A 13,920-nucleotide genomic window follows, 5' to 3' on the forward strand; every position below is an offset into this window, starting at 1 on the left:
GCAGGACATCCAGGTAGATATGTCTTGAAGGCAGAAGGAAGTAATAATTATGGTTTTTGTTAAGCACTTACCATGTGCCAGGCAGGGAAGGAGAGAGGACAGGTCTGGAGATGTAGATTTCCCATCTACAAGGAGAGAACAGGGTTTGGATGGAAAGATGAGGACTTCAGCTTTGGATCTGTTTAGCTTGAGTTGGTTGTGGATCATTTAAGTAGAGATGTCCTGGAGACAAGGAAGAGATGGGAGCTAGCAGAGAAGAAGAGATCAGAGCAAGAAATGGAGATATGGGGGTAGAAGTAGTGGGAGCAGAATTAATAATAATGATTTTAGTATTGGTTAAGTGCTTACTATGTGCCAAGCACTGTACTAAATAAACGCTGGGATAAATACAAGATAATCTAGTCCCATGTGGGGCTCACAAACTAAATCGGAGGGAGAATAAGAGAGTGGGTGTAGAGGATGAAGAGAAGGGGACCCAGACCCAGAAGTGGGCCTTGAGGGATCCCCCCACAGCTAGAGAGCAGGAGGCTGAAGAGCAGGTGAACCAGGAGGGGATGGTGTTGGAGAAACCAGGTCAGATGGTGTTTCCAGGAGAAAGCAGGAGCTACAGTGATCCACCAGACCCACCCCAGCTTCGGGACAAGCTCGGGTGTAGTGTTGCTGCTGGATGGTTTGAGCTCCCGACTAGGGCCGGAAGGGTCCCGACCCAGAACGGAAATCCTGGAGGGAAGAAGCTCTCCCTGCTGCCACCTCATCTTTGTCGCCAATCCACCCTCCCCGCATCGTCCCATGGCCCCATCCACAGGGAAGACATTCAATGGGCCTCTAGTATTCCTGGACCCGCCCGGTGGTTCAGCAACTCTCCCGTCTCCTGCTTTCAGACGGCTCTTTGGGTTCCGTAACTTTTCCCGTAGGAAGTTTAATGCCCTTTTTTATGATATCTGACATTTAAAATTCTTCACTGTGAAATCTGACACATTTGAATGCTTTTTCATTTTGTCAGTTAGGTCCATTAAAATCTCTGCAGCTTCAAATTAGCATATGTAAGAATTTTGAAAACAGTCCAGCAGGGACTAGAGATCTTGATTTTAATGTATGTCTCATGATTTTTCCCTCACCCACTGGAGCGTTTTGATTGTTATTTTTGCACATGTGCGTAGGATCAGAAATACAATTTGCTATTGTTTTGGCAATAACCACCTGCCATAACCCCATGTTCTTTTAGCTCCGAGCTGGTCATTACATAGGAAAGGGAACTTTGAAACTAGGTCTAATTTCGAGTGGTCTGTAAGGAAACAGATGACCCGGAGGCCCTTGGGGGCCGGGCCATCTGTGAGGAAGGAGGCCGTGAGGAACCCGGAAATCTGATCTCTGGGTCCAGCACTGACTCTGGGCAGCTGGGTGACCCTGGACAAGCCACTAAACCTCTCTGGTCTCCAGTGCTGTCTCCACACAGGTGGGCAGCTATCACCAAGAATGGATGTGGCCCACGGGGATAATTGTGCTGATGTGGTCCTGTGGGGATGCTGTCTTTGGGGAGTGGGCGTATTTCCTGGAATGACCTCTGGTACACCCCAGTTCCCTGCAGCAACCCCAGACTAAAGCCACCTGGATTGGGCCTCACCCACTGTTGGCCAGTTGGGTCAGGGGTACTATGGGGGCTGGGGGAGCAGGGGTGGTCAGCCAGTGTCTCCCCTTGGCCCCAGGGTGGGAGTGGGCATACTGGCAGTTGCTCTGGACTAGCACCATGAAATGGCCTTTGACCTCAGTAAGCCGGTGAGGGACGAGGAAGATCCATGGGCAGATGGGCACCCAAACCATTTCAGTCAATTAATGGATTTTATTGAGAACTTACTATTTGCAGAGCACTGTATATACGAAGAACTTGTGAGAGTACAATGCAACCAAGTTAGCAGACATGTTCCCAGCCCATTTCATTCAAGAGCACACCAGGGAAGCGCGGGCCAGTGGAGGCTGAGTCGTGTGAGAGATCTGGCAGAGGGAGGCTGAGTGCTGTGGGAGGCCATCTTGGGGGAGGCTGAGTGCTGGGGGAGGTCGGGCGGCACTGGGGTGGGAGCAGGCTGTGAGGGAGGCTGTGGATGCTGGCTGCACTTTCCAGCTCAGCCCGCTTCTCCCGGCCTGCGGCCCAGGATGAGGGAGTCTGCCAAGCATCCAGTCCATCCTCCTGCAGCTTGAGATTGCGGGGGGCCAAGTGGAGGGTGGCCTAGTGGGTAGAGCATGGGCCCGGGACTCAGGGGAACCTAGATTCTAATCCTGGCTCCGCCACATGTTTTCTGTGTGACCTTGGGTAAGTTACTTCACTTCTCTGGGCCTCAGTTACCTCATCTGTAAAATGGGGACTAAGAGTATGAGCCCCGTGTAGGACAGGGATTGTGTTCAATCTGATTGACTTGTATCAATCCCAGCGTTTAGAACCGTGCTTGGCACATAGTAAGCGCTTAACAAGTACCATCATTATTATTTTGATTATTATTAACCAGTAGGACCATAGGACTGTAGGAGTAGGACTAGGGCGGAGGTGGAAGGGAAGTTTTGTGTGGAGGTGGCAGGGGGAGGCCTGAGGCGAATCCAACGTGGAATGGAATGGCAGTCCACTTCCGTAGTTCCCAATTACCGGCTGCATGGAGGGGAGAGTCCCTGCAGAGCGGGGGAGGGAATGGGGAGAATCCGGAGTGGGGGGGGGGAGATGGGGAGAGTATGGGGAGGGTAGAGATGGGGGGAGTCTGCCGGGTTGGGGAGGCAGGCGCCCCGCCCAGCGCCCCGGGGACTCGCTTCCACTTGCAAATCCGCCAATTTCCTGACGGCGGGAGATGTGATGAGCTGAGATGCGGACGGCGCTGTGATCCACTTGAAATGCAAAAATGTATTTCCCTGCTCCTTGTTCAGCCTGTTACCAGTGCGAGCGCGGCGGCGGCGGCGGCGGCACTGGGGACTTCCCCACCGCGGGGAGCGGCTGGGCTTCGGGCCGTGTAATTACGGAATTTTAATTAACCAAACGGAAGCCTGCTCCTCCCCCTCCCCTCCTCCAGAAACCTGGTTCGCTCCCTCCCTCCTTCCCATCTTTCTCTCCCTTGCTCCCTCCTTTCTCTCCCTCCTCCCCGCCCTTCTTTCCCTCCTTCCCATCCTTCTCTCCCTCTTCTCCCCTTCTCTCCCTCCTTCTAGTCGTCTTCTTCCCACTCTCCCCCATTCCTTACCGATCAATCCATGGATCGTACTTACTGGGGGCTTACTGTATGAAGAGCACTGTACTAAGCGCTTGGTCAGCCCGACCACTGAGGTACTCCTGTGGCCTCGAAATGGAGGGGGCCAGCAGCACTGGACCGAGATCACCCAGGCCAGAGCCCCCATAAGCAGAGGAGAGAGCAGGGCTTCCGAATCCCCTGTCCACTCTGGAGGAGTGTGCCTCCTGGGGTAGAAATGGTCATGGTGGAGTGGGGGCTGGGTGGGGTAGGATGGTCGAGTATGCTGTCCTTCCCCGCTCAATAGAGGAGGGCTGGAAGATCCAGGGTTGGGTGGAGGGGCGGGCTTCCTATCCAGCCCAGTCTTGCCCCAGCAGACAGATAGCTGGAAGAAACCTTCCCTGACTAAGCCCTCCTTTCCTCTTCTCCCACTCCCTTCTGTGTCACCCTGACTTGCTCCTTTTATTCATCCCCTCCCAACCCCACAGCACTTATGTACATATTATAAAAATAATAATAATAATGGTATTTGTTAAGCGCTGTTCTAGACTGTGGGCCCGTTGTTCGGTAGGGATTGTGTCTGTTGCCAAATTGTACTTTCCAAGCGCTTAGTACAGTGCTCTGCACAAAGTAAGTGCTCAATAAATACGAATGAATAAATGTGCCAAGCACTGTTCCAAGAGCTGGGGTAGATACAAGGTAATCAGGTTGTCCCACGTGGGGCTCACAGTCTCAATCCCCCATTTGAATAATAATAGTGATGGTATTCGTTAAGCACTTACTATGTGCCAAGCACAGGTGAGGCAACTGAGGCACGGAGAAGTTAAGTGACTTGCACAAAGTCACACGGCTGACAAGTGGTGGAATCGAGATTAGAACCTACAACCTCCGACTCCCAAGCCCGTGCTCTTTCCACTAAACCACGCTGCTTCATTTCATACTGTAATTTATTTATATTAATCTCTGTCTCTCCTTCTAGACTGTATGCTGTTCGTGGGCAGGGAATGTGTCTGTTATAGTGTTATATTGTACTCTCCCAAGTGCTTAGTACAGTGATCTGCACATAGTAAGCGCCCAGTAAATACGATTGATTGATTGATTGAATGAATGATTGAAGTAGCTGCTCCGGGCCAGAGAAGTGCACAGTGTGCAGGCAGCGCCCCCTAGTGGCCAATTAGGAGAGCCAGGCTCTCGTCCCATCTCCGCCTCTTCCCTGCCCCGTCACCTCGGCAACTTTCTGAGCCTTAGTTTCCTCCTCTTTAAAATGGGGATAAAATGCCCCTTTCTTAGATTATAGTCCCCAGGGAGGACAGAGACTGTGTCTGATCCGATGATCTCGTATCTTCTCCCGTGCCAGCACAGAGCTTGGCACTGTTACCCAGCTGATACCCAGCTCCCCATGGGTGCTATAAAAAAAACCCTCTAGACTGTCAGCTCGTTGTGGGCAGGGAATGTGTCTGTAATCTTATACTGTTCTTTCCTAAGGTCTTAGTACTGGATGGGGTTGGTACTGCGTGCAGTAAGTGCTCAGTAAATACAATTGACTGACTGACTCTAAGTTGGCTCTTAAGAAGGGCATTCTGCAGCAGGGAAAATTATCCATGGGAGAACCATTTTAGGAAGCAGATCTACACAAGGCTTTCAGGCCCGCCAAAGTGATGTGGGTTTCTGCTCCGTGCCTTGGCAAAGGGGCACCGGTGAAGTCAGAAAGCATCTCTCTTCCCTCTCCATGCCCGCAACCCTGGCATTTCCCCCTCTCCCTCTCGCTGTTCCTCCGGTCCTCTTCCAGTGGCGGTTTAGTTCCAGCTTTGATAATCTCAGGGCTGAAACAATGCTTCACCGTGTCATGAGCATGCCACTGGGGGTCAGCTGCTTTAGAAGCAATGTGGTCTAGTGGAAAGAGCCCGGGTCTGAGAAGCAGAGGAACTGGGTTCTCGTCCCGACTCTGCCACTTGCCTACTGGATGATTTGGGACAAGTCATTTAAATTCTATGTCTGTTTCCTCATCTGTAAAATAGGGACTAAAACCTGCTCTCCCTTCTTCTGGGACCATGAGCCTCAAGTGGGATAGGGACTTGTGTCTGACCTGAGTGTTTTGTATCGACCCCAGCAGTTACTACAGTTCTTGGCATATAATATTCACTCGATATATTATTATTATCATCATCATTATTGTTGTTAGCTGCACACTTCTCCCAGTCCAGGACTCTTTCTGGCAGGTCACTAGGACATTTGGGGGAACTATGTACTGGTTACCCTCCTGGCCACCCACCCTCATAGTTAGGAATCAACCCTCCACTACCAGAAGCAGCATGCCAAAGTGGATAGAGCATGGGCCTGGGAGTCAGAAAGTCATGGGTTCTAATCCTGACTCTATCACTTGTCTGCCGTGTGACCTTGGGCAAGTCAGTTAACTTCTCTGTGCCTCAATTACCTCATCTGTAAAATGGGGAATAAGACTGTGAGCCCTCTGTGGGACAGGGACTGTGTCCAACCTGATTAACTCTTATCTACCCCAGCACTTAGTCCAGTGCCTGGCACACAGTAAGGCTTAACAAATACCCCAATTATTGTTTTATTATTATTATTATTATTATTATTATTATTATTATTCAACACCCCTGACTCTTCCCTCTCCATCCCTGACTTCGCCCCCAGTGACCCAGCACGAAGCATCTGACACCCCTGACTCTCCCCTAGTGACCCAGCATAGACCATCCAACACCCCTGACTCTCCCCTCTCCATCCCTGACTCCTGTAGTGATCCAGCATGGGCCATCCAACTCCCCTGACTCTCTCCCTACTGATCCTACCTATGAATGATCAACTTAACTGTTGACAGCCCCATTGGGCTACCATGCTTTATGGATCGTGCTGCTCTGCAGCCCTGGGGATCTGTTTCTGTTGCCAGGGATAAAGGGTCAAGTTCTCTGGATTCCTCTGTCTATTTGTGCTTATCTTCGAGGAGACTAACTACTGGGTGTTAACAGAGCAGATTTTAGGTTTCCAATGAAAGTCAATGCTGTCCCTGCTCTGGGCAGCTTTAATTTTGTTTGGTTAAACTGCCCGGAGACATTTTTTCAGTCCAGGCTGCTGTGTAAATAGGGTGTTTTCACTGGTATTAGCCCTTAGTTCTGTGGAGCTGGAAAGAGCTCAGGAGGAGGTGATGAAGGAGCAGTCAGGACAGAATCAGTGAGCAGTGGCCAGTGTCCCAGCTGGGGCGCAGGTGGGTGGTGGTTTTTCCAGCTGGAAGCCATTGGACATTGAAATTCCTGAGGTGGCTCCTTTTTTATGGCATTTATTAAGCGCTTACTATGTGCAAAGCACTGTTCTAAGCGCTGGGGAGGTTACAAGGTGATCAGATTGTCCCACGGGGGCTCACAGTCTTCATCCCCATTTTACAGATGAGGTAACTGAGGCACAGAGAAGTTAAGTGACTTGTCCAAAGTCACCCAGCTGACAAGTGGCAGAGCCGGGATTTGAACCCATGACCTCTGACTCTAAAGCCCGTGCTCTTTCCACTGAGCCACGCTGCTTTGAAGAGGCACTGCCAGGAGACTTTTCCCTTCCAGATGTCCATCCTCCGCCCCACCACGAGCTGCCCTCACGCCCGCTTCTGCCTGCCCTGCAGTCAGTGTCCACCTCATTTCCTGGCTCTGTGTTGGGGTGAGGCAGACAGAGACATGTTGACAGAGACAGAGAGAATGAGCGGATCCTGGGGAAAACCAGGGGTGGCCATGAAGAACCAGTCTTCACCCGTTTCTGCTGGAAATATAGATGGGAGCACGGTTCTTCCCGCCCCATGCCTCCATCTCCGCTACCTCAGAAGGGTTCCCTCTCCCCTCCCCACTTCCTCCCCCCTGCCCCCAGGGTCGAGTGGGCTGAGGCGGCCAGTTTGTCTTCCTACCCTGCAAGTCTGCGCCGCCTCCACCTCCGCCATCTCGGCCGCCTCCGCCTTTGGCTCGGCTGTCTCGGCTGCCGGTCCGGTCTGGGGTGAGGCCTACGGGGACAGTGATTAATGGACCTGATTGCCCGACTTGGCAGGCGGAGGGCATGTAAACAACACGAACACAAAAGCCCTTAGAGTGTTCACAGCAGCTCGGCGGCTGCTTCTGACCTGCTCCGCCATCCTGCCCTGCTGTGCCTTGCTCCACTCCCCCGTACTTCCCTCGCCCCCATACTTTGCTTGCCCCCGTTCTTCCCTCTCCCCTGTGATCCCCCTCCCCTGTTCTTCCCTCTCCCTGCCTCCGCTCCATTCCCCATCTCGCTCTCCCCTCCATGCCTTGCTCATCCCTCTGCGCCTCGCTCTTCCCTCCACACCTTGCTCTTCCTTCTGTTCCATGCTCTTCCTACCGCCCCACGCTCTCCCCCCATGCTCCCAGCAGGCTCTCATTTCCACAGGCTCCGTGCAGCCCAGCTTCCTCTTGGACAGAAGTAATTGGTTGCCCAGGGGCTCAGGGCAGCGTCCTCAGTGCCTGGATACCAGGAGGAGGAGAAGCAAGGGGTGGGGTGGCGGGGGTGTGATGCTTCAACGTCCACTTTGCAAACCAGGGAATGTTTTTCTTTCAAACTTGCCAGGAAGTCAATTATAAAATAATCTCCGCCAGCTCCTGGCTGCTCTGTGGCTGGAGCCTTGCCTGCCTGGCCGCCTGCAGTCCAGTGGGTGGAGAGGGAGTATTTTGGCTCTTTGAGGTTAGCTGGGGCTCTGGGGGATGATTTTGTCTAATTTTGGATATCTTGGATAGCCGCACAGCCCACCTACCCAGAACTCTTGTCTTCAGCAGGGTGCAAGGATGGTGGGAGAACCCGTGGTCTGATTGTTTTTCTGGTCACTCACCTTCATGATCAAGAACAGACCATCCAACACCGCTGACCCTCCCTTCTCCATCCCTTAATCAATCAATCAATCAATTGTATTTATTGAGTGCTTACTGTGTGCAGAGCACTGTACTAAGCGCTTGGGAAGTACAAGTTGGCACTTGTACTTAATCTCCCCACTGACCCAGCACAGACTGTCCAAAACCTCTGACTCTCCCTCTCCATCTTTGACTGTCCCCCCGTGACCCAGAATACCTATACCCGTGACTCTCCGCCAGTCCATGGATCTATCCAACCCTTCGTTTAACCCTCCAACCCCCCCAGATCAGCTGGTGTTCCTTGCTGACCAACTCCCTATGGGTAACGATTCAGCATGCACCCCCCACCAACCCCTCTGGGGGAAGATGTGTTTTCTGCTCTTTGTTCCAAAACTGCCGTCCTCCAGTTCCTTTGCATTGGGAGGGATTTGGGGAGCAGCAATTCCAGGTTGCTGCCCACCCACTTCCTTCTGCTGTGAACTCCAATCCTGAACCCTCAGGTGTGTGTGTGTGTGTGTACATTCACACAGACTAAAATCTGTGCCTGTTATGTCTCCTCCATACCCTGTCCCCGATCAAAGTCACGATGCCTGTGGCATAGTTTCTGTTTGGGTGGGGGCGTGGGTCTCGGTGGTCTCTGCCATGTCTCAGGGGCTGGGGGGACGGCCTTGGTGGTCTCTGCCATTTCTCTGGGGGCCCTGATTATCTCTACCATTTCTCTTGGGGCCCCGACGGCCCCGGTGGCCTCTGCTTTCTTTCTGGGGGCTTCTCTGGCAGGCTCTGTCATCTCTCTCTGGTGGGTTCTAGCAGTCTCTGCCATCTCTCTCTGCCGTCCCTGTCTGAGGGCCCCATTGCTTTCCACTATCTTTCTTGGGTTGTTCCAGCAGTCTCTGCTGTCTCTCTCAGGGCCTAGGTAGTCTCTGCAGCCTCCTTTAAGGGGTCCTGGCTGCCTCTACCATCTCTGGGGGTCCCAGAGACTGCTGATATCTTTCTCTAGTGGGTACTGGTGTGGAAAGAGCGCAGGTTTGGGAGTCAGAGGATGTGGGTTCTAATCCCGGCTCTGCCACTTGTCTGCTGTGTGACCTCCCCATACCCCCCACCTTACCTCCTTCCCCTCCCCACAGCACCTGTATATATGTATATATGTTTGTATGCATTTATTACTCTATTTTATTTGTACATATTTATTCTATTTATTTTATTTTGTTAATATGTTTGCTTTTGTTCCCTGTCTCCCCCTTCTAGACTGTGAGCCCACTGTTGGGTAGGGACCGTCTCTATATATTGCCAACTTGTACTTCCCAAGCGCTTAGTATAGTTCTCTGCACACAGTAAGCGCTCAGTAAATACGATTGAATGAATGAATGAATGAACGACCTTGAGCATGCCACTTATAACTTCTCTGTGCCTCAGTTACCTCATCTGGAAAATGGGGATTAAGACTGTGAGCTACACGTGGGACAACCTGATGACCTTGTATCTACCCCAGCACTTAGAACAGTGCTTGGCACATAGTAAGTGCTTAACATTATTAAGTGGTTTGCACACAGTAAGCGCTCAATAAATACAATTGAATGAATCCCTGCCATCTCAGTGCAGAGGCCGTGCTCAGGCGGCTGGTGCAACGAACTCTTGGAAATGGCACCCACCGTTGACGTGCTGAACATCGGAACTGATTTTCGGGTAGGGACGGTGCCCTAAATGGGAGAGGTTGATTCCAGAGCCAAAGTCTGGTTCTTTCCCTTTACCTCCATTACCCCAAATTGTGCACTCAGTCTGAGGTAGACGGGCAGCCCAACTCCCCAGGTGGCTTTCTCTTGAGCCAGAGGGGCTCCTCCCCAGGGTAACCATTTGACCTTTACTCCACCTGAAGTGTGATGGGAACGTTGGCCCTTCTGACTTTCATTCATTCATTCAATCGTATTATTGAGCGCTTACTGTGTGCAGAGCACTGTATTAAGCGCTTGGGAAGTACAAGTTGGCAACATATAGAGACGGTCCCTACCCAACAGTGGGCTCACAGTCTAGAAGGGGGACACAGAGAACAAAACAAAACATATTAACAAAATAAAATAAATAGAATAAATATGCACAAATAAAATAAAGAGTAATAAATTCATACAAACATATATACATATATACAGGTGCTGTGGGGAGGGGAATGAGGTAAGGTGGGGGAGATGGAGGGAGAGGGAGGGGAAGGAGGGGGCTCAGTCTGGGAAGGCCTCCTGGAGGAGGTGAAGGACTTCAAGTTAATCCTCTCCTCCTCCTCTCCCCTTCCCCGCCACTGTGTCCAGACTCTCCTCTCCGTGATCGTGGCTTTGAACATGGTTTCACCATTTCCCTTCTGCTCCCACACACCCTGGAGCTTGTGCTGTAAAGGAGGCTGGTGTCGTAAAGTGGGAATGGGTTGCTATAAAGCTGGAGCAGGGGGTCAGTGTCGGGCCATTCTGAGCTGAGGATGACTGGAGTTGTGACTCGGGCCTGGGGTCTTCACTGGGGGCAGACGAGCTCTCACGCTCCCTGCTGCTGCTTTGTCCACAGCCTTGTTTCTGCCTGGGTTCCTTGCAGTCCGCTGCCTTCCTGGTGCTGCTGTCCTGCCTGCCCATCCACGCCACCACCCCGCCGCTCCTCCCCGCAGGGAAGTTGAATGTCTCTGGCAAAGTTGGAGCCTTACACCACATACTCCTTTTCCAGGGTGTGAGCAGAGATGGCTGGCAAATGCATGAGAGCCCTGGTCCCTGGAGGATGTGGCACATTGGCTCCCAGCCGGGCCACTGGGCCTCCTTGGTTTCTACCACGAGCCTAATAATGATGATTACAGTATTAGTTAAGTGCTCACCATGTGCCAAGTACTGTGCTAAAACCCTGGAGTAGATGTAATTATTAGAGAAGCAGCGTGGCTCAGTGGAAAGAGCCCAGGTTTTGGAGTCAGAGGTCATGGGTTCAAATCCCAGCTCTGCCAGTTGTCAGCTGTGTGACTTTGGGCAAGTCACTTAACTTCTCTGCGCCTCAGTTACCTCATCTGTAAAATGGGGATGAAGACTGTGAGTCCCCTGTGGGACAACCCGATCACCTTGTAACCTCCCCAGCACTTAGAACAGTGCTTTGCACATAGTAAGTGCTTAATAAATGCCATCATTATTATTATCCCCGTCTAGACTGTGAGCCCGCTGTTCCGTAGGGACCGTCTCTATATGTTGCCGACTTGTACTTCGCAAGCACTTAGTACAGTGCCCTGCACACAGTAAGCGCTCAATAAATATGATTAACAAATGCCATCATTATTTATTATTTATTATTATTTTACAGAGACCATGGGCGGGGACTCAGGTTCTAATCCTGGCTCTACCACATGTCTGCTGTGTGACCTTGGGCAAATCACGTAACTTCTCTGTGCCTCAATGGTTAACCCATCTGTAAAACAGTGATTAAATACCACTCCATTCTACGTAGACTGAGAGCCCCATGTATGACAGAGATGGTCCAACTTGATTAACTTGTATCTACCCCAGTGCTTAGAACAGTGTCTGGCACATAGTAACCACTTTACAAGTATTATTATTATTATGCAATCATATTGGACACAGTCGCAGTCCCATATGGGGCTTGCAGTCTGAGAGGCATGGAGAAAAGGAATTTAATCCCCATTTTATAGATGAGGAAACTTGGGTACAGAACAGTTGTGACTTTCCCAAGAATACAGAAAGGGCAAGTGGCAGAGAGCTTGACAACCATCTTTTCTGCCCCTGCTGCTTCCTCAAGATGCATGGGCAAGGCAGATAGTTTGCTTGTCCGACATATTAGCTCGCATCTATTTCCTGAAATGTTATATCTTGAATTAATTTCCACCGTGGGCCCAGGACAACCTATTCCTCGCAGTTGGACTAGGTGAGCTTAAGCATGGATGGCACGCAGAGTATGAAGCAGTGACTCTGTGCAGCTTTCAGCCCCAACTAGGAGATGGTTTTCCAATTTCAGAGTGATTATTCTGTGTCAGTGCTAGGAAATCTGTTAATTCAGTAATGTCTTCACTGTTTGAAGTCATTAAAATGTAGTCTGGTGATAGAAGATATTGAAATAGTAATATGAAATGCAATCAGATATGTGATGATCATTATCAAGTGGCACATAGTTCTAGGGAGCATCATTTTTCTTTTGTACACAATAGCCAAATTGTTCCGAAGAGAGTCCTTTTCCATAATTGTGCAAGAGCCCTTTCCCATAAACTTGTGAGAGTGTGAGCCCCTTTCTGTCATCATGCAAGAGAAGGAGCGCCTTCCCATAATTCAGTGGGAGAGGGGCTCCCTTTTGGAAATCATGTGGGAGAGCGGGTCCAAGTTCATAACCATGCTTTTTCTCACCCACCTGTTGCAGGAGAAGGAGATGAGCGTGAGCCATCCAAGCTAGAAGTAAAAGTGTGGGACCCCGATAGCCCTCTGACCGACCGACAGATAGACCAGTTTCTCGTCGTGGCCCGGTAAGTCATCCCTCCCCCGTCTTCTGCTGTCCTCTTCTGCCTTCTCCCTGGGCAGGCTCACCTTTCCTCTCTAAGGTAGAGCCCCCAGATTATCGACCCGCAACCTAGCTCAGGGCAACCCCCATGAGAGGATTTCTGGGACCACGTAGAACTGAGGAGTTGGGAGGGGGCGGGTGAAAGAGGGGCGGGACTCCATTGTCAGCGTGGGGCAGGCTAGGTGTAGTGGGAAAAGACAGGGCTATCAGAACAAACAGGCCAGAAACCTGCCATTTTGGGTCTTCTCAGCCCTGCCTGGACACTGGGGCTTGTTAGAGTGCTGAGGGGGGAGGGCTGGGAGTCCAGTTGGCACATCTGGGGACCATCACCCCTGGGGGCAGATGCCAGTATCCATGACAAGGTGGCCTGGTGTGGTGTTGGGCAATGGTAATGAGTGTTTCAGTATAGTAGTGTGGTAGAGAAAGCGTGAAACACTGTAGTTTGTGTGTACAGTGCCTCTTCCCCAGTGCACACCCCAGTACTGGGGTCCTGGGCTTGGGGGTCCAGGGTGGGACGAGGGGCTTGGCGGGCATGGCCCATGAGAGGCAGCCTCATCAGTTGGGAGCAGAAGGGATTCTGCCGTGTCAGGTGACCTAGAGAGACGGGGAAAGAGCCACCTCCTGCTCTCACCCTGGGCTCAAGAGTTCTGTTTCCACTCACTGGGTTCCCTGTGCATGCCCCAAAACAAGGACTGGGAGGGAGGCCGCCTAGCAACATCAGGTTTTGTGAGCTGATCGTTTTCAGTTGAATTTGCAGCAGAGATGGAGATGTTAAATCCCTGTTTTGTTCTGCTTGGGTGGGTTTTCCACCTCGTGAGCCTGCCTCCCCCTACCCTTTCCTCTCAGGGAAGGAGTAAGGCAGAAAGGGAGCACAAAACCTTAAGCAAGGCCTGCCCGGCTCAGCCCCAAGGCTTGTCCAGCCCAGGACTCTTTGTCTCTGACAGCGGCACCCAGATGCCTGGGGGAACTGTGTGCTGGTTCATCTCCTGGACCACTTTCTCTCCCGACCTCCACAACCCTCATGTCTAGGGATGGACCATCCCACACCCCTGACTCTCCCCTCTCTATCTCTAACTCTCCCCCAGTGACCCAGCATAGACCCCTGACTCCATCTCAGTGACCCAGCATGGACCATCTCCAGCACCCTCGACTCTCCCCTCTCCACCCCTGACTCTCTGCAGCACCCCCGTTCTGCCAGGCCCCCAGTTCCCATCGTTACCCTGATGAACCTGGCTCCCAGTGGGCTCTGCCTTGCCCTGGGTGACAGACAACAGCCTCAGCAGCCTCAGGCACAACAGCCTCAGCCTTCCCCTCCTGGAGATGCAGGGCACTTTGCCCAAAGACTGCAG

The 13,920-nt window shown here is 51.7% G+C and overlaps 1 protein-coding gene across 3 annotated transcripts in view; it reads left to right on the forward strand.

Annotated features, from left to right (window-relative positions):
* MTA3 (metastasis associated 1 family member 3) overlaps window positions 1-13,920 on the forward strand; it is a 68,864-nt gene that overhangs the window by 34,491 nt on the left and 20,453 nt on the right. For all 3 annotated transcript variants that reach the window (XM_038751633.1, XM_038751635.1, XM_038751634.1), the window contains exon 7: window positions 12,434-12,536. In XM_038751633.1, the coding sequence (XP_038607561.1) occupies window positions 12,434-12,536 (103 nt within the window). The remainder of the gene's footprint in view (window positions 1-12,433; window positions 12,537-13,920) is intronic.

This window comes from Tachyglossus aculeatus, chromosome 9 (genome assembly GCF_015852505.1).
Source record: "Tachyglossus aculeatus isolate mTacAcu1 chromosome 9, mTacAcu1.pri, whole genome shotgun sequence".
Taxonomy (NCBI): Eukaryota; Metazoa; Chordata; class Mammalia; order Monotremata; family Tachyglossidae; genus Tachyglossus; species Tachyglossus aculeatus.